The sequence below is a fragment of the Schistocerca cancellata genome, chromosome 7, assembly GCF_023864275.1.
Source record: "Schistocerca cancellata isolate TAMUIC-IGC-003103 chromosome 7, iqSchCanc2.1, whole genome shotgun sequence".
Taxonomy (NCBI): domain Eukaryota; kingdom Metazoa; phylum Arthropoda; class Insecta; order Orthoptera; family Acrididae; genus Schistocerca; species Schistocerca cancellata.
Genome location: NC_064632.1, coordinates 277,822,295 through 277,844,464, shown reverse-complemented (window position 1 = coordinate 277,844,464; position 22,170 = coordinate 277,822,295). Strand labels below are relative to the sequence as shown.

The window sequence follows — 22,170 nt, the reverse complement described above, 5'->3', positions numbered from 1 at the left end:
CATAGGGATTATGAGGATAAGATTAGCATAATTACTGCATGCACAGAGGCAATCAAACAATCATTCTTTCTGTGGTCCATACAAAAATGGAACAGGAAGAAACCCTAATAACTGGTACAATGGGTCGTGACCTCTGCCACGCACCTCACAGTGGTTTGTGGAGTGTAGATGTAGATTAGAGGTAAAGTCATTCTACGGTCAGCTTCAAATCCCGGTTGTCTAAATTTTCTCAATAGCATTTCATGAAAAGAATGTTGTCTTCCCTCCTGTGATTCCCATTTGAGTTCACCAAGCATCTCCATAATACTCAGCTCACTTCTGAATTTTTTATATGTCCACCTTTAATTTGACCTGGTGTGAATCCCAAACTCTCCAGTGATACTCAAGAATTGGTCACACTAGTATTCCAAACATGATCTCCTTCACAGAAGAGCTACGCTCTCTTAAAATTCTTCCAATATGCCAAAGTTGATCATTTGCCTTCCCTACTGCCATCCTTATGAGCTAATTCCATTTCCTATCACTCTGCAACATTATGCCCAGATATTTAATCTACATGATTGTGTCAAGCAGTACACTACTAATTCTGTATTCAGACATTATGGCTTTGTATTCCCTACTCATCAGCATTAACTTCCGTTTTTCTACATTTACAGCAAGCTGCCATTCATCACACCAGTGATCTTGTATCCTCCTACAACCATTCAATGATGACACCTTCCCAAACATTACACCATCATCAGCAAAAACAGCTGCAGATTGCTGCTCACCCCACTTGTTGGATCATTTACATACATAAAGAACAAAAGTGGTCATACAACACTCCCCTGGGGCACTCCTGATGTTACCCTGGTCTCTGGTGAATGCTCGCTACCGGAGACAACATACCGATATCTCTGTATACGTCATAACATTTTCATAACAAAAGTCTTCAAGTCACTCACACATCTGGGAACCTATTCTGTGTGCTTTCATCTTCACTGATAGTCTGCAGTGGGACATAGTGTCAAATGCTTTCTGGAAATCTAAGAATATGGAATCTGCATGTTGTCCTTCATCCTTATTTCTCAGGATATCAAGTGTGAAAAGGCCAAGCTGAGTTTCGCAAGGGTGATCCTTTCTACATCTGTTCTGACACATGGACAGAAGTCTTCCATCTGGAGAGAATTTATTCTATTCAAACTGAGAATATGTTCAAGCAAACTGATGTTAAGGATATTGGTCTGTAATTTTGCAGCTCAATTCTTTTGCCCGTCTTATAACGAGGAGTCACCTGCACTTTTTTCCAGTCACATGGGACTCTGCACTGTGCGAAAGATGGGGTGGATTCTCACTGTCATCCTTGTACATTAGTTGTAATGCAGACTGTTACCATCCATAGTTTAGATGTATTTTATGAAGTGCACTAGAAATGAAGTACAATGCTCCATTTGCACCAAAGGATTAAAAATGGGAGGAAGCACAACAAATTTGCTATTCATATAAGGAGATAACATGTACTATGTTCCTTGGAAGAGAAGGTAAAGTTGATTACTATATCTGTAACTTTACTGACATGCTATAAACTTGGAATAATGACTGAACCCTTAATTTTGTGGTTGCTTCAAGGCGAAAAACTTGATATAATCCAAAATGACAATGCAGGGAAGTCACAGCTTGTGACCTTTCATTCCCACTGTCGTCACGCCTACCCCCTTCACTTTTGCAATCTCTGCTGAACACAAAGAACATTTTTGCTGCAGTTTCAACCCCATATTGATCATCATCTCCTGTTCCCTGATCATCAGAATTTTCCAATCTTTGTTTGAAATCTATGTTTATTACGGGTACTAATAGCAATAAAAAACAAAAATTGGTTATTTCAGAAACTGGTTATTTTGACCATATTTAACAGTCAGGTTAAACTGGATATGAAAATAACCAGTACACCCAAAAACTCATCTTTTCAGTGATAACCATCACCCCTATGCTGTGGTGCAGAAGTCACGTCAGCTCCTCAGCAGTCACATAGAGCTGTGTCAGGCCAGACAGTTGACAGGCACACTGCAACAGCAAACTCTGCAGTAAGCTGGTCACACAATTGGGGCACAAATGTGCAACCGGGCCACAGCCTGTGGTGGGCCCTGTTCAGGAAGCATCTGAGTGCACCTGTGAACCAAGGACCCACAAAATAAGTTGTAACTTCAGTGGCCCCTGCATGCAGGCCTGCAGTAGCACACTATGTATACACAGGGCAAGCTGCAGTTTGGTAGCAGGTCATGCATGAGTGATGTCTGAGCACAGGCTGCCTTGGTAGTCCCCTGAAATTGATTTAAGTTCAAGGTAAGGAAATGCTGAAAAGTTTATAGGGTATGATCTTGAAACATGGCAATGTGCTGTGCACGAATGACCATTCTTCAGATAAGCAATAGTTTTAGGCCTTTTTAATTAAGCAAGCACTGACTAGAATGCAGTGGGATGGCAGACGGATGGACAGCCAGCTTTGCTTTGTGGCTTAATCTGCTCAAGACCATGACAAAGTTCGCATAGGTGGTGAAGTTATGTTGATTGTGAAGGAACATTTATCTTAATATGTGAAAATTACTGAGGTATAGATGCCAATAGTTAACTGAGCAAAGCTTAGTGCATGCAACAACACGACAGTCATTGAACACAGTAAGTCAGCTGCTGTGCTCGCTCCTGCTGTTGCAAACTCCGTTTTTGTTTTCTGATAATGATCATTATGGCCAATTGGTTATGATCATGCTTATTTTTATGTGGAGTATCAAGTGTAAGTAAAGACTGAGTTCTGTGGCATCTGCTAGTGCAAGATCATGGCCTTGTGCACTAAAAGACCTGCGTGGCAGCTGAGTGATTTATATTAATATGATCACAATTGGGATTAGCCTCTTTGAGACAATAACAAAATGCAATTGGTATCCAACAGTGGTCTTAAACCCACTTAGAGGGGCATATCCATCTGATCGCTATCTGGCTGGATTCTGGCATGCAAACTACGATGTTGCAACTTGTTTGTAATAAATTGTTTCAGAGGATTTTGAGGCAGGTAAGGTTACAGGTCGAGCAAGTGTGGAGGCTGACTATGCTGCCACCGTGCAGATAAGTCAGAAAGAGGACCTGCCATGCACCCTTGTAAATCTACTGCTTACCATACCAGACAGTCCAAGGGGTCCAGTATGTTGGGTTAGGGTTTGTCATTCCACAGAGGGGATGTTACAAAGTAGTGCATCGGCCAAGGGAATGTTACAATCTGAGGGCAGTGGGGATGGATAACAGTTAGATGGAGGACTAAACTGAGTCAGTGTTCAATGTTGGTTTCGGATTGAGTCTGATTGTTAGTGGCAAAAAAGTGTTTCCACTGTATGGACCAGAAGAAGGCCTTTAAAAAGCACAGCATGACTCAGTTTGGGAGGGGGAGAAAGGTAAGGGTTTTGGAAAGGACTGATACTTCTATGGGACAGAGGCTTTTGGAAGACAGGTTCGTGGGTGTGTTGTGGGTCTGTTTAGGATCTGGGCTCTAGAGTGGCATGTGGGACTTTATGAGGATATGGTAAAAGTAAGTCTGCAAGTGTTGTACGCCTTACTGATGTCAAAGAATATACCCAGGCAATGATGGGTACATAGGAAAGCCTGCTGAATAGCCACCTCTAGTAGGGTCAGGTTGTCAAAAGTGGACCGAAATCACAGAATGCACACTAGTTGTCTGGTCTAACAACCATACCAGACTACAGTTAACCATTCACTCCAGGGACTTCCCTACACAGCTTGTTATGATGACAGTCCAGTAATTACTGGTGATTCTTTCCTGGTTTGAGGAGAGGTACCAGAATTGCCTCTCTCCACAAGTTGGGAAAGTTGTCTGTCTGCCATATAAGACTAAAACATGTGAGGAGGATCTCCTTTGATGCTGCTGGTAAATGTTGAAGCATGCAGTACCAGATTTGATTGTGACCAGGTGCAGTATCACGAGTCTCAGACAGTAGCGATTCCAGCTCCCACATGGATGAAGGGCAGTTGTAAGATTCACAATTGTGGGAGTTGAAGTCCCCTTGCCCCTCTCTGCGCTCACTCAGTAGCAGTGAAATGCCAGAGCCTGATTAGCATCGGCAGTAGAAGCTGCAAAATGCTCTGCCGTTTTCTGGGCAAAGTCTCTGGGCATTGTCTGGAGACACCTGTTTCAGCAATGCTGCTATTGGTAAATGACTGTGTTTAATGGAAACCCTGCAGATGGCCTCCCACACTCTTGTTCTTTATAAAACAAGTGGAGTGGTCAATGGCATCCAAGAACACTTGACATGACCCTTTCCTGCTTTCCTTAATTACTTACTGAGCCTTGGCCCTCTTGACTCAAATGGCGGTGAGGTTGTCTGCGGCTCGACAGGACTTAAAACTGTTGAAGAGCCACACACCTGTTTCAGATCACTGAATGGCACTCATCAGTTCACCAAGGGACAGATTGCCTCCTAAGATGACCTGAAGACTTTGGGATGGGTAAGTCAGCGGCACTAGCATGATGTGGCCCACCCATTCCTGGATGCTGTTGCGGTGTTCAAACACAGCCAGTTGGCTGAACAGTGTCCAGTTAGCCCTGCTGACCATCCATTTTGGTGGCTTCTATTCAAAGAATCCTTCATCCAGTAGCTGAATGTGGAGTGGGAAGTGGTCACTGGAATGAAGGTCACCAGTGACTTCCCACTGAACAGAATCTGTGAGGGATGGAGAGCAGAGAGATAGAGAGAGATAGGGTGACAGCTGAGAATGACCCAATAGCACCACAGAAATGAGTGTGAGTACCTGTACTGAGGATGCACAGTTCACGAGTCTCTCCAGAACCCAACCCTGAGAGTAAGCAGAGTTCGAGGCCCACAAAACATGATTAGCACTGATGTCTCCCACGAGGAGAAATGGTTGAGGGAGTTTGTTCTTAAGATCTGTGGGAGATTCAGAGTCTACAGCTCTGGCAGAGGCAAATAAAATGGGCAAACAGTGATCCTCCAACATCCATGAATTTAAACTGCAACTGCTTGCAGGTCAGTAGCCAGGGGAAGAGCAAAGGAGTGGTGTGTGTCATTGACAAACACAGTCAACCGTCCATTGACCCTTTCTCCAGTCAGATCTTCCTTGTGGTGAAGTGTACAGCCCCATAGGACAGGGGCATCAAGATGCTTTACAATCCATTTCTTAAAAGACATGCACAGAGGGCATTCCTGTTTTAGCAGCTACAGTTCCTCCACGTGTCTCCTGAACCCATTTGCATGCAATTGGAGGATGGGAGCCATTTGTCATGGGGGTTGCACTTCTACCCTGTCTTACCACCTGGGAGGGGAGCCTACCATGTGCTGAGTATCAGCTTTGGGGCGAGATGATTGCCCCAGTCCCACACCAAGGTCCATTAGCTCTGAAGAAGAATCAAGAGATATGTCACAGAGGATGAGTTCCACATCGTCAGGGAGTTGACCTCCCAGGTCTGTCAGTGGGTGATGCTTTGTGTTTGATGCTTTTACCCTGGGTAGGCTTTGGAGACACGACTGCGGGTGTGATAGTTGCAGCACTGGATGGCCGATTGTTTGGAGGGGAAGGGAGCACCGTAACAGTGGCAACCACAGTATTGTACAATGTTCTTGGGGGAGGTATGGGCTTCAAAATAACTGCAGCAGAACAAGTGCACTGGCAAATGCAGGTACTAGTGCTGACAGTGGCAACCTCCATTTGTGTAGCAGCATCGGTTTTGGAGACTGGCTGTTTAAGAACAGATGCAAAGGAGGTTGAAAACATTGGGGGCTGTATGGCCTTATAGGTCTGTTTGGCCTCAGCATACGACTTACGCTTAGTGGTTTTGATCTCTTGTATCCTGTCTTCAAAAAAGACACTGCAGTCCCTACTCCATATAGGATGATCCACAAGGCAGTTTACACACTTCACAGGAGATGAACAACCAACTACTTCATGGGTGGCCTTCCCACATTTGCAACAAATGGCTTCTTCCTTATATCTGACAGTAGTGCTCCCAATGGGGAACAATAGTGCTCCAGTAGGGAAATGAGGCTGCATGCTGAAGTGAAGGAAACTTGCCTTGACATGCTCTGGAAGTTTCGTGCTGTAGAAAGTAAATACAAGAGTCTGATTTCACTATATCACCATCCCACCTTTTCATTGTATTTTGCATAACAACAATGCCTTCTGGGACCCACCGATTTCTTCTCTGGGAACATCAACGACGTCCCTGGAAGTCACAACACCTTTGCTGTAGTTCAAGGTGTTGTGCAGATCTGTCTCTATTGCATACCCCCCAAGACATCTAGCTTTTTGGAGGTTAGCTGCTTGCTGGGAATTAGAAGTTCTCACTAATGATGTCCCATTGCGTGGAAGCTTAACTTACTTTAAAGAGCCACAGGTTCCTTCTAAGCCCTTTTGGGTATAGAAGGATGAAAACTTCTCAAAACTACCCTCTATTTGTTTGACCATGAAAAACACATTCCAGGTAGCAGCATGTGTTCTGTTACTGTAAATACTGCCATTCTGAATAAGTCCAGACTCAGGAGGACTGGCTACACAAGCCCACTTATTTGATAGGGTTTTGGTTCCTACCAGGGCCGCACCCTTTCCGTTGTGAGGAGAAGATAATTTTGAGGTTTCCATCTCAGTCCTATGAGCAGTTAGGGAAATAAAAGTCCACCTAGACAGAGCCCTGCATGCCTACTAGGTGAGCGTAATACAACTGAAGTGCAGCAGGTTCCCCAGAGGTTGCTCACTAATGACTGTTCCACCTCAACAGCCACGTATCTCATTGGCACACCGTGCACCTTAAGACAGAGGTTTTTTATAGATGTTTTTACCATCCTCACAATCCAGGTGCTCAAGCCAAGATCCCAATTCCCTGTGACACAACATTTCACTGCTGCACCGCATGATGGTCGCTACAGCATGTCCACAGCTTATGGTGACAGGGGAGTGGTGGTGCTTATCAGTCCCCAGCTGAGTAATTGCAAGGTTGTCAAGCCCACACCCAGCAAATGAATCCTGAGCTCCTGAGAGCATCTCCTCTATGTGGTGAGTAGCAGTCTCATTTCACATTTTTGTTCTTCCATCCTAGATTTTTAATTTCCCATTGTTTAATACTTCAAAACAGATGTGCCATTGGTACGAGTGATCTGATAGTGCAACTACAATGTTAACAAAATACTTTATGGAAAGCTTGTCCTAAAACGTTCAGTCTAGATGAGTGCTGTATAGTTAACAAGTTCACTTGTGGAAATTACTGGCAACAAGAATAAGATAATCACTTTACTTTCTGTGTGGTTTAATAGCCTTGTTCAGACCTTTCAACAAGACTATATTTTGATGGTTTGATTGCCTAGTGTTTCAGGCACAGTGCTATATATTACTGAGCTAAATTGTTCCAAGTATGTGCAAACCATGAGGCCCAGACACATCAAAAACAGTTTTGCATCACCCTTTTTCCAAAATTCATAGCAAAGGAAACAAAAATTGGCTCTAGGGCACATGTATGTATTCATTTGTAACACGTACAGGAAGTTGAGAAAAAAAACTATTATGATGACAAAGTCTTCTGTTTCCCATGGGCAGTTTTTCACCGTACCCCTGAGTGTGCAGCTTGAACCCATCATGGCATATCATCGATGAGATCATCAACTGAGCCCTTGTCCAAACTGTCCCACTCTTCAATGGCGATTATTTGAAAGTTATGCAGAGTAAGTGGTCATTGCCAATGCCCAAAAACTGCTCATTTCATTGGGTTAATGTCTGGGGAACAGGTAGACCACTCCATTCTGATGATCTTAGTGTGCTGAAGGAATGTGTTCATGAGATAAACCCATGAACAAGCAAGTTATCATCCATCAAAAGAAAACTTTCATCAAATGTTGATGATATGGGCCCACAATCAGTTGCAGAATCTCATCCCTGTACTGTAAACTAGTGAGATTGCCCTCAACAACCATGAGCACCCATGCAATGTCATCCTAGAACTTCAATGCACCACCAACTTATTGCACAAGTGGGACACAATGTTGGAGGTGTTCAGTACTACCGAGCTATCAACAAACACATTGTCTGCAATTATCAGGGTACAAACAGATTTGAGTTTAAACCATAAACAACACCTGACACCAGTCCTGGGGCATCTGTTCTTCACAATTTCTTGCCCATCTGCAGCCAAGTCTAAAGTGTGTAGTGTCGCGGAATAGTAAAGAGTTAGAAACGTGGAATATTGTCAGAGTTTCGTTGCCTATGCCGAGAGCCTGAGGCAGTAGGTTAGCCAAGAGGATTGTACATGTATTGGAATGTGTCGTCACGCAGGGGCAATGGCCTGGTTACACACAACAGGCGAGAGAGAATTGCTTAGCATGCAGGTTTGTGGTAGACAGAGACTTTCGTAGAGTGCAAGACAGAGGTATAGCGTCAGCTGAACTGCACTTCACAACTTCACGTAAGTCTGCCGTTTGTTTGTTTTTCATCAGTCTACTGACTGGTTTGATGCGGCCCGCCACGAATTCCTTCCCTGTGCTAACCCCTTCATCTCACAGTAGCACTTGCAACCTACGTCCTCAATTATTTGCTTGACGTATTCCAGTCTATGTCTTCCTCTACAGTTTTTGCCCTCTACAGCTCCCTCTAGTACCATGGAAGTCATTCCCTCATGTCTTAGCAGATGTCCTATCATCCTGTCGCTTCTCCTTATCAGTGTTTTCCACATATTCCTTTCCGATTCTGCGTAGAACCTCCTCATTCCTTACCTTATCAGTCCACCTAATTTTCAACATTCGTCTATAGCACCACATCTCAAATGCTTCAATTCTCTTCTGTTCCGGTTTTCCCACAGTCCATGTTTCACTACCATACAATGCTGTACTCCAGACGTACATCCTCAGAAATTTCTTCCTCAAATTAAGGCCGGTATTTGATATTAGTAGACTTCTCTTGGCCAGAAATGCCTTTTTTGCCATAGCGAGTCTGCTTTTGATGTCCTCCTTGCTCCGTCCATCATTGGTTATTTTACTGCCTAGGTAGCAGAATTCCTTAACTTCATTGACTTCGTGACCATCAATCCTGATGTTAAGTTTCTCGCTGTTCTCATTTCTACTACTTCTCATTACCTTCGTCTTTCTACGATTTACTCTCAAACCATACTGTGTACTCATTAGACTGTTCATTCCGTCCAGCAGATCATTTAATTCTTCTTCACTTTCACTCAGGATAGCAATGTCATCAGCGAATCGTATAATTGATATCGTTTCACCTTGTATTTTAATTCCACTCCTGAACCTTTCTTTTATTTCCATCATTGCTTCCTCGATGTACAGATTGAAGAGTAGGGGTGAAAGGCTACAGCCTTGTCTTACACCCTTCTTAATATGAGCACTTCGTTCTTGATCGTCCACTCTTATTATTCCCTCTTGGTTGTTGTACATATTGTATATGACCCGTCTCTCCCTATAGCTTACCCCTACTTTTTTTCAGAATCTCTAACCATTTTATATTGTCGAGCGCTTTTTCCAGGTCGACAAATCCTATGAAAGTGTCTTGATTTTTCTTTAGCCTTGCTTCCATTATTAGCCGTAACGTCAGAATTGCCTCTCTCGTCCCTTTACTTTTCCTAAAGCCAAACTGATAGTCACCTAGCGCATTCTCAATTTTCTTTTCCATTCTTCTGTATATTATTCTTGTAAGCAGCTTCGATGCATGAGCTGTTAAGCTGATTGTGCGATAATTCTCGCACTTGTCAGCTCTTGCCGTCTTCGTAATTGTGTGGATGATGCTTTTCCGTAAGTCAGATGGTATATCGCCAGACTCATATATTCTACATACCAACGTGAATAGTCGTTTTGTTGCCACTTCCCCCAATGATTTTAGAAATTCTGATGGAATGTTATCTATCCCTTCTGCCTTCTTTGATCGTAAGTCCTCCAAAGCTCTTTTAAATTCAGACTCTAATACTGGATCCCCTATCTCTTCTAAATCGACTCCAGTTTCTTCTTCTATCACATCAGACAAATCTTCACCCTCATAGAGGCTCCCAATGTATTCTTTCCACCTATCTGCTCTCTCTTCTGCATTTAACAGTGGAATTCCCATTGCACTCTTAATGTTACCACCGTTGCTTTTAATGTCACCAAAGGTTTTTTTGACTTTCCTGTATGCTGAGTCTGTCCTTCCGACAATCATATCTTTTTTCGATGTCTTCACATTTTTCCTGCAGCCATTTCGTCTTGGCTTCCCTGCGCTTCCTATTTATTTCATTCCTCAGCGACTTTTATTTCTGTATTCCTGATTTTCCCGGAACATGTTTGTACTTCCTCCTTCCATCAATCAACTGAAGTATTTCTTCTGTTACCCATGGTTTCTTCACAGCTACCTTCTTTGTACCTATGTTTTCCTTCCCAACTTCTGTGATGGCCCGTTTTAGAGATGTCCATTGCTCTTCAACTGTACTGCCTACTGCGCTATTCCTTATTGCTGTATCTATAGTGTTAGAGAACTTCAAAGGTATCTCATCATTCCTTAGTACTTCTGTATCCCACTTCTTTATGTATTGATTCTTCCTGACTAATGTCTTTAACTTCAGGTTACTCTTCATCACTACTATATTGTGATCTGAGTCTATATCTGCTCCTGGGTACACCTTACAATCCAGTATCTGATTTCGGAATCTCTGTCTGACCATGATGTAATCTAATTGAAATTTTCCCGTATCTCCCGGCCTTTTCCAAGTATACCTTCTCCTCTTGTGATTCTTGAACAGGGTATTCGCTATTACTAGCTGAAACTTGTTACAGAACTCAATTAGTCTTTCTCCTCTTTCATTCCTTGTCCCAAGCCCTTATTCTCCTGTAACCTTTTCTTCTACTCCTTCCCCTACAACGGCATTCCAGTCGCCCATGACTATTAGATTTTCTTCCCCCTTTACATACTGCATTACCCTTTCAATATCCTCATACACTTTCTCTGTCTGTTCATCTTCAGCTTGCGACGTCGGCATGTATACCTGAACTATCTTTGTCGGTGTTGGTTTGCTGTTGATTCTGATTAGAACAACCTGGTCACTGAACTGTTCACAGTAACACACCCTCTGCCCTACCTTCCTATTCATAACAAATCCTACACCTGTTATACCATTTTCTGCTGCTGTTGATATTACCCGATACTCATCTGACCAGAAATCCTTGTCTTCCTTCCACTTCACTTCACTTCACTGACCCCTACAATATCTAGATTGAGCCTTTGCATTTCCCTTTTCAGATTTTCTAGTTTCCCTACCACGTTCAAGCTTCTGACATTCCACGCCCTGACTCGTAGAACGTTATCCTTTCGTAGATTATTCAATCTTTTTCTCATGGTAACCTCCCCCTTGGCAGTCCCCTCCCAGAGATTGGAATAGGGGACTATTCCGGAATCTTTTGCCAATGGAGAGATCATCATGACACGTCTTCAATTACAGGCCACATGTCCTGTGGATACACATTATGTGTTTTTAATGCAGTGGTTTCCTTTGCCTTCTGCATCCTCATGTCGTTGATCATTGCTGATTCTTCTGCCTTTAGGAGCAATTTCCCACCCCTAGGACAAGAGAGTGCCCTGAACCTCTATCCGCTCCTCCGCCCTCTGCCGTAACAACATGTAACTCTGTCGCAAGAACACCTAAGGGGCGAGTACGACAGATAAGTCAGCACTATAAGTGGAACGAATGCGCTCATTACAAACGAGCATGACATCAGGACGTCGCTCATGCTTCCTTTAAATACGCCAGCTTTGATAGCAACAAGGCACTCGCAGTTAGACTTGCAGTTAGATGTGTACTGGGTCGCTGCGTAGCGCTCAGCTCGGTGATCAACATGTTAATCTTTATTAAGGAGATGTTGCAGTAAGGGGGGCCCATCCAGCAGCAGACGTGAGGGGACAGTACCAGCACTGGTCCTCTCTGCTGCCGCTGTCAATCATCAACCCAGGATTAGCAGACATCGCGGCAGACTCACTCTCCGCCAATGCTGACCACATCAGTGAGCCATCGTCGAGATTGTGCGGGGCCTAGGCCCTGTGCATCCACCGTCACAACCGGGTGAGCCGATGACGCTGGGGGATTGCAGCCCGTTCCACCCGTCCACCACGGACGAGCCACCAGTAGGAGCAGGGAAGAAGACAGGGTGGGACAGAGTACACTCCGCACTACGAGAACGCTTCTCATGCTGACAGCACTGGGACTCCAACCCGGAGCCTCCTACACTGCTGTCCGCAGCCGAGCCGGCCGCCTCCAGCCACGTGCAGCCGAAGTACGAAGTAAGGACATTCCTTCGGTATGTCACAGCACGCGGCGCTGCGCTAGCAAGACTGTGCGGCCCGGAGCTAGTGTCATCGCTACGAGTCAGCGAGGACTCGGGGAAGGTCGTTGGCATCATCAAGCTCAGCCAGCCTGTGTATGCGGGCCACATTGTACTCGGCAGGAATAAATGTGTTATGAATTAATAATATTTCTTTGGCGTTTCTGACGCGTCCGCAGTCATTTCCTAGCATCCTGACAACTGGAGAGGTCGCCACTCAGCCTCCAGTCCACCGTAGACAACCGGGACCACCGGGGCGCCTAGTGTGTGCGATATGGTTCTCGCCACTGTCATCAGGAAGATTTGCTTTGTACAATTACCTCCTAACAGTCTGACGTCCTCTAGCCTCACTGAATAACACATTTAATTATGGAGCACTCAGCTCATGGTTCATTTGACTAAGTCTTAGATTTCAATCATGCTGTGCACCTGTCTAATGTGGGCAGCCTGTGTGGTGTAAATCCTAAACATTACCTGTCAGTTGGAACCGGTTCCATGTTCAGACCACATCACTGACTCCGCTGTACATTTCAAGCAACTTCCATGGATGACAGACCTCCTGTGCACAATGTGATGATGCAGTTCCAACTACTGATCACGATTGTCCTTCATGGCATGGCGGGTGTTCACTCCGCTGCTCCACAGGCATCTGTAATGTGTCCTCACTGGTACTTTGCTTTCAAGCAAAATGCTGCAATTCATTTGAGTAAGGCATTCTAGCCTTAGGTGGTGCTCATGGCAACTGTATGTGTTTAAAAACAACATCAAGGCATGACAACTTTATTGTTACAGGAACAGTCACAATAGCAACACACCTGCAAGACATATCAGGGCAATGCAAAATTTTTATTGAAGTATGTATATGTTGAATATCAATGAATGAGGTAGTGCATTTGTTCATGCACTGACCTCAAGATTTGGAAGGATGGATACTCCTGCTACGTCCAGCCATCTAATTTAGGTTTTCCACGGTTTTCCTAAATCACTTCATGTAAATAGTGGGATGGTTCCTTGAAAAAGGCTAGGCTGACCACCTGCCATATCCTCACCTCAACAGACATGGGTGTTCAGTCATATGTCTGTACAAGTCAAGATTTCGTCCTGTTCCAATCACATTTGGAGTGCAGGAAGATGACTGCTTAAATGCCTCTATTTGCACTGTAATTAGTATAATCTTATCTCCTCAGTCTCTATGGGAGCAATACATAGATGGCAGAAGAACATCTAGAGATTCTTAACTTAACCACAGATTCTCAAAGCTTTGCAAGTAGACTTCGGCATAACTACATGCGCTCACTTTGTGAGACAGTGTCACGAGTTTAGTACTTAACCCAGGACACTGGTGCAGCATCTGATGGTAAGGTATTTTACAGTTCTCTTTCCCTAGCCACCCAAGCGCTACTGATTAAAATTTCTTCCATCTACAGGATCCTCACCAGCTAACCTCAAAGTTGGGTAGTACTGCACAGGCATGCATGGCGAAACTCTTAAATAAGAATTATTGTTGGAAGTATTAACCTGAGAAATGGTTTTGAAGGCAACATGCAACATCCAACTGGAGTTCCAGGCAAGATCTATCACAATAGTTTACTATGGGTAAATGAACTCAACATTTTGAGTAGCGGTTGGAAGGAAGCGTGCTCCCAAACCATCTTATCTTGTGTAAAAATCAGTAACTATCATAGAAAATATTTCATACCACACTAAGCTGTTGGAGAAAACATTATTGTGGTATGACAGAACTTTAACACTGCAGATTTGCCATCAGCAAAAGCTGGGAGATATATCCAAGGAGCACACCGCCTTAATGAACTTGTTGGAAGCAAATTTATAAAAACCTACAGATGATCCATTTCAGCCAATTATTGCTGAAGCCTGGAAAGACTACTGCAGTAAAGTACTGCAACTTGAACGGGGTTAGTGGAACTGTGACAGCCACCTCAGAAATGTTATTGATGAAGGAACTACTACTGCTTCCAATTCAACACTACTAATGGCTCTGAGAATGAAGAATAACTCCCAGATGATGGTGATAGCACGTGACCATTGTACTTTCTCCATTCTCATATTATCCTGATAACATTGCTGATTGTTAGGAAACTTGGGCAAGTAGTTCGTACACTGTCCAAAACATAAATGGAAAAAATTACACTTCAGGCAACATACGTAACTGTTGTTCTTGCATTGTCTGAAGATGGTCACCGCTGACCGACATCAATAGTCTGAGGACAAAATATTTTGTGATCATAGACTGGTATAAAAGAAATACATTATACACTTCCTGAATCACAGATTTTATTCATATGTCACAGCTTAACAACAAGTACCACATGTCACGGTATAGATTTTCTATACAATTATAAATCTGATCTTACCACTGGCTATGCTTCCGAAGTCTACTGACTCAAAAAGTGGGCGGAAAATTCATATTATAGTTCCAAAATGTTATTGTATAAATAGCACATGTGCATTTTTAAATAATTTTGCTTCTACAAATTTAGAATTGGATGTTACAACAGTATGAAATTGAATAACACTAAATAATTGAAATTAATTACAAATTTATGGAGAAACTTAGATGAGTTAACATTCAGTGCTGGTCATTATTTCTACAGAAGTGCTACACCATCAAATGTCAGTCTTTTACCCTTATAACCAACAGGAACTTTCTGTTACCCCCTAAACTTGTGGCCATACAATTAATGTGCCTTATGCTAGGCCAGAGAAGACCCGTAACTGTTGGAAATATCTTGGTTTTGTCTATTTCGACAGATTTCCTGAAAGTGCCTACATGATGCCAGTAAAAAAATTTATACCTGGTCTTTTGCGATGGATGAAAAATAAAGGAATTAATTCTGCTCAAGAGTTCCTTGAGTGTGTAGCGAGAGACCACATTTCTTATCAGAAGGAACAATAAATTAACAACAAACAAAATATACTTAATGCTGTGTAACTATTTTAGTACTGTTTCCTGTGCCTATTGTCATTTAACTGTTCAAATATTTATTATATCTGTCATTTACATAATTATGAAAGTCAATTATCTTGTAATGCTCTGTTTGGAAACTTTGTTGTTGCCGTCATATACTTGAATATGCAATGTCTCTATCTTCCATTATTTTCTTGTGCTTAATGACATTTGCCACGTTTGTATCATCATTATCACTAATATGATTATTATCATCATCATTATTATTACTGTGTTAACTTTGAAGACACTGACTGCACGTAAAGATGCTCAAAAGTGAAATAAAACATTTGAATTCGTATTTGTTCCCTGCACTGTTATCACTAGTTATCCTGGTCCATTCTATATGATTCAATCCATGCAGTGTACCAGCTCATATATAGCTGTTCTATATGTTTGCAGAACAATCACAAACTTGCCAATATGAGTTAGTGGTGCACAGAAACTGTGGTACATGGTCTACTAGCACACTACTTTTGTTACTCATCTCAGTAGAGTACGTCCACCCTCTTCCCCACTGTTTTACCTCCCGCTCACCTCCCCCTTTCCCTGCCATTTTTTCTTTTTTTTTTAATTTTTTAGTTTTCTAGTCTTCGCCCCCTCCCCTTCCATCTCTTTGCTAAGCCTCAGTCATTATGTAACACAATATGTTGTCCCATCTTCCACTGTCTTTCTCCAAATAAATGTACTATTGTTCTGAAAGCTCTGGATTTTTTCACCTTTTTGCATATAACAGTTAGTCACTTTACACATTTATATTACTTTCTGGTATTAACATTTTCTGTGCAAACTGTCAATAAAATGAACAACAGTAGCCCTACTCTTACTATCTGACAAAAAGGGGAGAAATTGAACAATACATAATTTAAACAGAAAAATTCCTGGTTTAATTTTCTGATGAATCTTTTCTTAAATCAGATTAAGAAAGAGTAAGACATACAGCTGCCGGAGGCAAGAAAAAGCCACTCATCCTTAAAACAGAGACAAAAATGGCTGGCTATCTAAAATTTATCACTTTTGGTTCCTATCCTGCTCCTTGAAGCCTAATTTATGACACGGATTAACTTTACCTTTGCTATGGCATCTGAAAATCTTACTTATGAAGTCCCTCCTGGTGTCAGTTCCTCTCCCTCTCCTGATCCAACACCACAATTTTTATCCCTCCAGCCTCTGTAGATCTTATTCCTTCTGTATCCAGTTTCATACAGTACAAGAATTTATTTAATGTTTCTTATTTTCCTGATAAAGAAGTCAATTTAAACTGACACTTAAAATACTGAACTTTATCAGCTATCCTCATCCTACACTTGTTTCTGTGTGTGTGTAGTTCCTCTTCTGTCTCAGACATTGTTAATATACACTGGACTTTGCTGTTGAGCTGAATATGCAATTTCTTAGTCCTAATATCTTACTTGGAAAATTTATTTTCATATGATGAACCAGAGTCAGGCTGAATCATGTACCAAATGGTGCCAACTTCATTGCTTCTGGTTTTCATAAAATTTGCAAAAATTTCATGAGAATAACTTGCTTGGGATCTTGCTGGTTCACGCCAATCTAGAAGACCTTTCACTGCCACACTTGCAACCTGAAACCAATGATATTTTTGATGTGAGTGTCTGTTGTACTTTACTTCAATAGTTGCTGCTGATGTGTCTTATCTACATAGAAAAATAATTGCATATGTGCTGTAAAATTAGAGGTATATTCACAATTAACACAGTTACTGGACTGAATTCTTAAACTGTGATTGAAGATGATCTGTTAATCTGCAGAATTATTGACCAACAAAACGTTTTTATCATTTTATTTTGAACTTGCTGAAGTTTCAGACTTGTTGCTTATGCCTACCAGCAACCTACCACCCTCAATGCACAAACACATTATCATTGCACTTAGGTAGGCACAATATCCCATCGAATGAAGACTGCATCACTCCAAATCAATGCCCAGAAATAGCCAAGCATTGCAAAGTCCACAGGAGAGCGTGTAGCACACATCAGCCAGCTGGGACAAGTGAGGCCGAGACAGGTCACAGTAGTCCTTAGATTAGTTGCTCTTGTTTATCCGTGAAGTGTAGCACTGGGGATGTGTCACTCTGTGCAATCCCCAGCGACCTCATCAGATGTATGTGTAATTATATCGATTGATGTGGCAGTACGTCCAGCAGGATCACAAGATACCTCCTCCCTGGAATTGGCCTTAGGGCTGGAACCATCCTAGCAAGCGTAAGGGAGAGTGTGGCGGGAGCAGTACGACCTGCTGTGAAAACTGCTCCTGAAGCTGGTGATGTAGAAGAGCCACTCCTGGGTCCAGCACTGGACCTGGAGGAGGAGATTGTAGTATCATTGCCACAGATACTGCTACAACACCGCACCAATGCAAGGTTGGCAGCCCGTCGTCTGCCAAGCACAGCGCACTCTAGTAGGCTGTGCAGCTTGGTGGAACTGGAGTGTGCCTCGTTCACTTCTTAGCTAGATTTCAACCTAAGCAGATGCACTTTCATAATCAGCCCTCAGCCAGTTTACATTGATTCTCTGAGGAGGGCCCATCAGGCTTAGTCCCTGAGAATATGTTGTGTTAGTTATAGCCGTAGCTGCAGTCCTACAAACTACTGAAGATAAGTAATTTTCATTGCACTATGTGTTTCTTGAATAATAATCCTTCTCTCTAACAGTGTGCCGTACTGCATATTATTGCAACCTGGACTCCTTCAGCTCCTATCAACTCGGCCTCCTACTTATTTGCATTTAGTAACGAGATGAAAACATGAAAACACCCATGTGTATTGTGCCTCTAAACAGTGATACACAATAAATAAAATGGCGACGAGTCTGATCCCTTCTTTCCGAGTTCACTAAACTAGCTGCGATTCTGGCTCTTTGCTTCCGTGTTTGTCCACTTAGTTTGTCCTAGGTTGGCGACGTGCTTTCGCCCTGCAGACACTTGCTTGCTCACTTTTCTGGTTTTCCCTCGTCTGCAGTACAGTAGTTGCTACCCGCTTCATGGATTTGATTGCTTCCTGTTTGTTGCACCATGGCTTCGCAACGAGAACAATCTTCGCTGCCCGAGCTTTTACAATTTCAGACGCAGCAGATGACGCAGTCGCTCGCAGCAATGCAAGGACTAGTGGCCATGCAGACTACAGCGGCGCAAGCAAACACACTGCTGCCGCCGGCACCCCCGGTGCCTCCGCCACAAACACCGGCACCGCCGTTCCGATGCTTCAACCCTGACACGGAACGTAGGAACGAGTACCGGACTCAGCTTGAAGCACACTATGAGGCCTACAACATTGCAGGTAATGAGCGGCTGCCTTTCCTTATTGCCCACGCTGGTGAGGAACTGTATCGCGTGTTAGTGAAACACTTCCCCGCCTCCCACCCGGAAGAACAGTTGTACGACAACGTGCTCCGCAAGTTGGATGCACATTACAAAGACAGTGTCAATGTCATCACTGTGCGTTATAAGTTTTTTTGCCTGCAGCGTGAACCTGGTCAGGCTAACTGTTCATTGATTGCAGACTTGCAAGGGCTTACGTCTGACTGTGACTTTCAGTGTGCCTGCAGACTATCATATGCAGATGTCATGGTCAAAGACGCTATCGCACAAAATGTGACGGATCATCGCCTGCGGCAACAGATCCTCAAATTTAAGAACTCTACTTAGCAAGAAGTGTTAGATTTGCTGGATCGCCAGTACACATTGGACAGGGCAAATTCCGCATTTGATGCAACACCAGACGTGTGCGTGGTTAGTGCTTCTCACAAAAGGCCCGCGCACTCCGCTTCGCTGTGCCTGGCTCCGCCACACCACAAGCAGGTGCGTAAACAATTTGCTAATCATGCTTCCGCACCTAGCCTCAAATCTTGCCCTAAGTGTTTTAGTGTTCATCCCCAGGACAAGTGCCCTTTCCGCCGGGCTCAGTAATTCCTCTGTAACAAAACAGGTCATGTTCAAGCTGCGTGTTCTAAATGGAACTCTCACCCCACACACGTGTCAGGTTTGTGTAATTCGCAGTGGAATCACCGCAACGGCTCTCACTGTGGAACTGACCTTGAGCAACATATGGACGTTAATGCTATCTTTGAACAGACTTCTATGCCACGTGCGTCTCCCACAAGTCAGGTGCCTAGCCACACTTTCTCAGACACTCAATTGCATTGATTGTGGTGCACGCAAACTGTTTATGACTTGTTGCTTTGGTTTCTTTATTGAATCACAAGACTTACGCATTGCTTGGCTCACTGCTGCTCGTTTTCCGAGCTGACTGCCATCACAGGACAAGAAATTTTGGTGCTTGGTGTGTGTAGTGTACAGGCCATGTACGGTGCCACCACCAGAACAGTGACTTTCCACGTCATTCAATCGCGTGATGCTACAAACATTTTCAGACTGGATGCATTTGAACTTTTTGGCCTCTCAGTGCAAGACAATGTCCTGTCCGTCTCAGCTAGTGACCACAATGACAGTGTTGACTCCCTTTGTGTGCCGTTTAGTGAACTATTCTCTGACAGCTTGGGCGCGCTTCTAATTTCGCTGCTATACCTGTGTACCGGCACGCTTGCCCGGTCCCGCATGCGCAACGCGACGCAGTAGCTGCGGAACTCATGCATTTGAAAGACGTTGGAGTCCTAGAACCCGTGTCTGCCTCACCATGGCCATCACCAATAGTGTGTGTTAAGAAACCTAATGGTCAACTCCGCATTTGTGCAGATTTTAAGTCTACAGTGAATCCCCAGACTGTTGTTGCTACTTTCTCTTTGCCGCGCCCTGAGGACATATTTGATAAGTTGGGTGCAGGAAAGTATTTTTCTACAATTGATTTGAGAGACGTGTACTTCCAGATTCCGCTCGATGACTCATCGCAGCGCTACTTTGTCATAAGCACTCACTTGGGACTGTTCAAGTTCCGCCGACTTCCTTTCGGTTGTGCTTCATCGCCAGCTATTTTTCAGTCGTATTTGCAGCAATTGAGTGCTATGGTTCCAGGGTGCTCTAATTATCTAGACGATATTGTAGTGTCAGGTCGCACCCCTGAAGAACATAGTGCCAGTAGAGTCAGTGTCGTCGTAACTGCCGCCTGCTTCACGTCTGCTGTGCAGCGAGCTACCTTAATTTAAGTATTAACTGTATTTTTCTTACTTGTCACTTCTTCTTCCGTGTGTATTTGCTTTTAGGAAGCTTTAATTTTCGAGTGCTCTTAATAGTGTTCCATAGATTTCGTGTTTGTTTTGAACACAGTAAGAGAGAGTCCCTGTAGTCAACCATAGTGCCAGTAGTGCTAGAGTTTGTTTTCAATACAGTCCAGAGACAGGTAGTGCTATTTTCATTGTTTTCTACAAGAAGTGGCTAGCAACCACAGTTTAGTGAATAAGCAGCCGCCTTTATTGAATTAGCAGTCTAGTTAAAGGTTGATTAACTCCCTTCAGTAAATTGTTTCCTTAGGATGGATAGGATGTGTGACTGCTGTGTACGGACGCAGGAGGAGCTGGCCACTGTTCGCGAACAGCTGAGCGTGTTGATGGCCGCGGTCAGCCGTCTTCAGGCTGCTGCCTTGGAGTGTAGCGGCAGTGGGGAGTCTGGTGCGTCGCAAGGTACACCCCAGGTGTTACATGCTTCACCCACTGTCCCTGCTGTCGAGACATCTTCGCGGGTACCGGGCACGGTTGGGCCACCCTCTCCCCAAGGGGAGTGGCGGGTTCAGCGGCGTTCGCGGCGCACGAGGCGGAAGGTCAATGTGGAGGCTGGCCGTGTGGCATCGCCCGCTCTGCCTGTGAGGGGACATGTGGCTGCTCCTTCAGCAAGGTCCGAGCAGGCACACGGGGCGAGGGGTTTATTAGTTATTGGGAGCTCCAACGTTAGGCGGGTGATGGAGCCCCTTAGGGAAATAGCGAGAAGGTCGGGGAAGAAGGCCAGTGTTCACTCTGTCTGCTTGCCGGGGGGTCTCATCCGAGATGTGGAGGAGGCCCTACCGGCGGCGATAGAGAGCACTGGGTGCACCCGACTGCAAATTGTTGCTCATGTCGGCACCAATGACTCCTGCCGTCTGGGTTCAGAGGTCATCCTCAGTTCGTACAGGCGGTTGGCGGAATTGGTGAAGGCGGAAAGCCTCGCTCGCGGGGTGGAATCAGAGCTAACTATTTGTAGTATCGTTCCCAGAACCGATCGCGGTCCTCTGGTTTGGAGCCGAGTGGAAGGCTTAAACCAGAGGCTCAGACGATTCTGCGGAGATCTGGGGTGCAAATTTCTCGACCTCCGCTATCGGGTGGAGAAATGTAGGGTCCCCCTGAATAGGTCAGGCGTGCACTACACGCCGGAAGCGGCTACAAGGGTAGCGGAGTACGTGTGGAGTGCACATGGGGGTTTTTTAGGTTAGAGAATCCCCTCCCTAGGCCCGACAAGACGCCTCCTGAGACGCGGCAAGATAGGAGTAGGCAAAATGCAACAGGGAATAACAATATTAATGTGCTAATAGTAAACTGCAGGAGCGTCTATAGAAAGGTCCCAGAACTGCTCTCATTAATAAACGATCACAACGCCCATATAGTACTAGGGACAGAAAGTTAGCTGAAACCAGACGTAAACAGTAACGAAATCCTAAACTCAGATTGGAATGTATACCGCAGAGACAGGCTGAACAGTGAAGGGGGAGGCGTGTTTATAGCAGTAAGAAGTGCAATAGTATCGAAGGAAATTGACGGAGATCCGAAATGTGAAATGATTTGGGTGAAGGTCGCGGTTAAAGCAGGCTCAGACATGGTAATTGGATGTCTCTATAGGCCCCCTGGCTCAGCAGCTGTTGTGACTGAGCACCTGAAGGATAATTTGGAAAATATTTCGAGTAGATTTCCCCACCATGTTATA

General features: G+C 44.1%; 1 protein-coding gene across 1 annotated transcript in view; it reads right to left on the bottom strand.

The window, feature by feature from the left end:
- LOC126092404 (selenoprotein N-like) overlaps positions 1 to 22,170 on the bottom strand; it is a 169,455-nt gene that overhangs the window by 68,913 nt on the left and 78,372 nt on the right. The window contains exon 3 of the mRNA XM_049907977.1: positions 16,716 to 16,891. Within this exon, the coding sequence (XP_049763934.1) occupies positions 16,716 to 16,891 (176 nt within the window). The remainder of the gene's footprint in view (positions 1 to 16,715; positions 16,892 to 22,170) is intronic.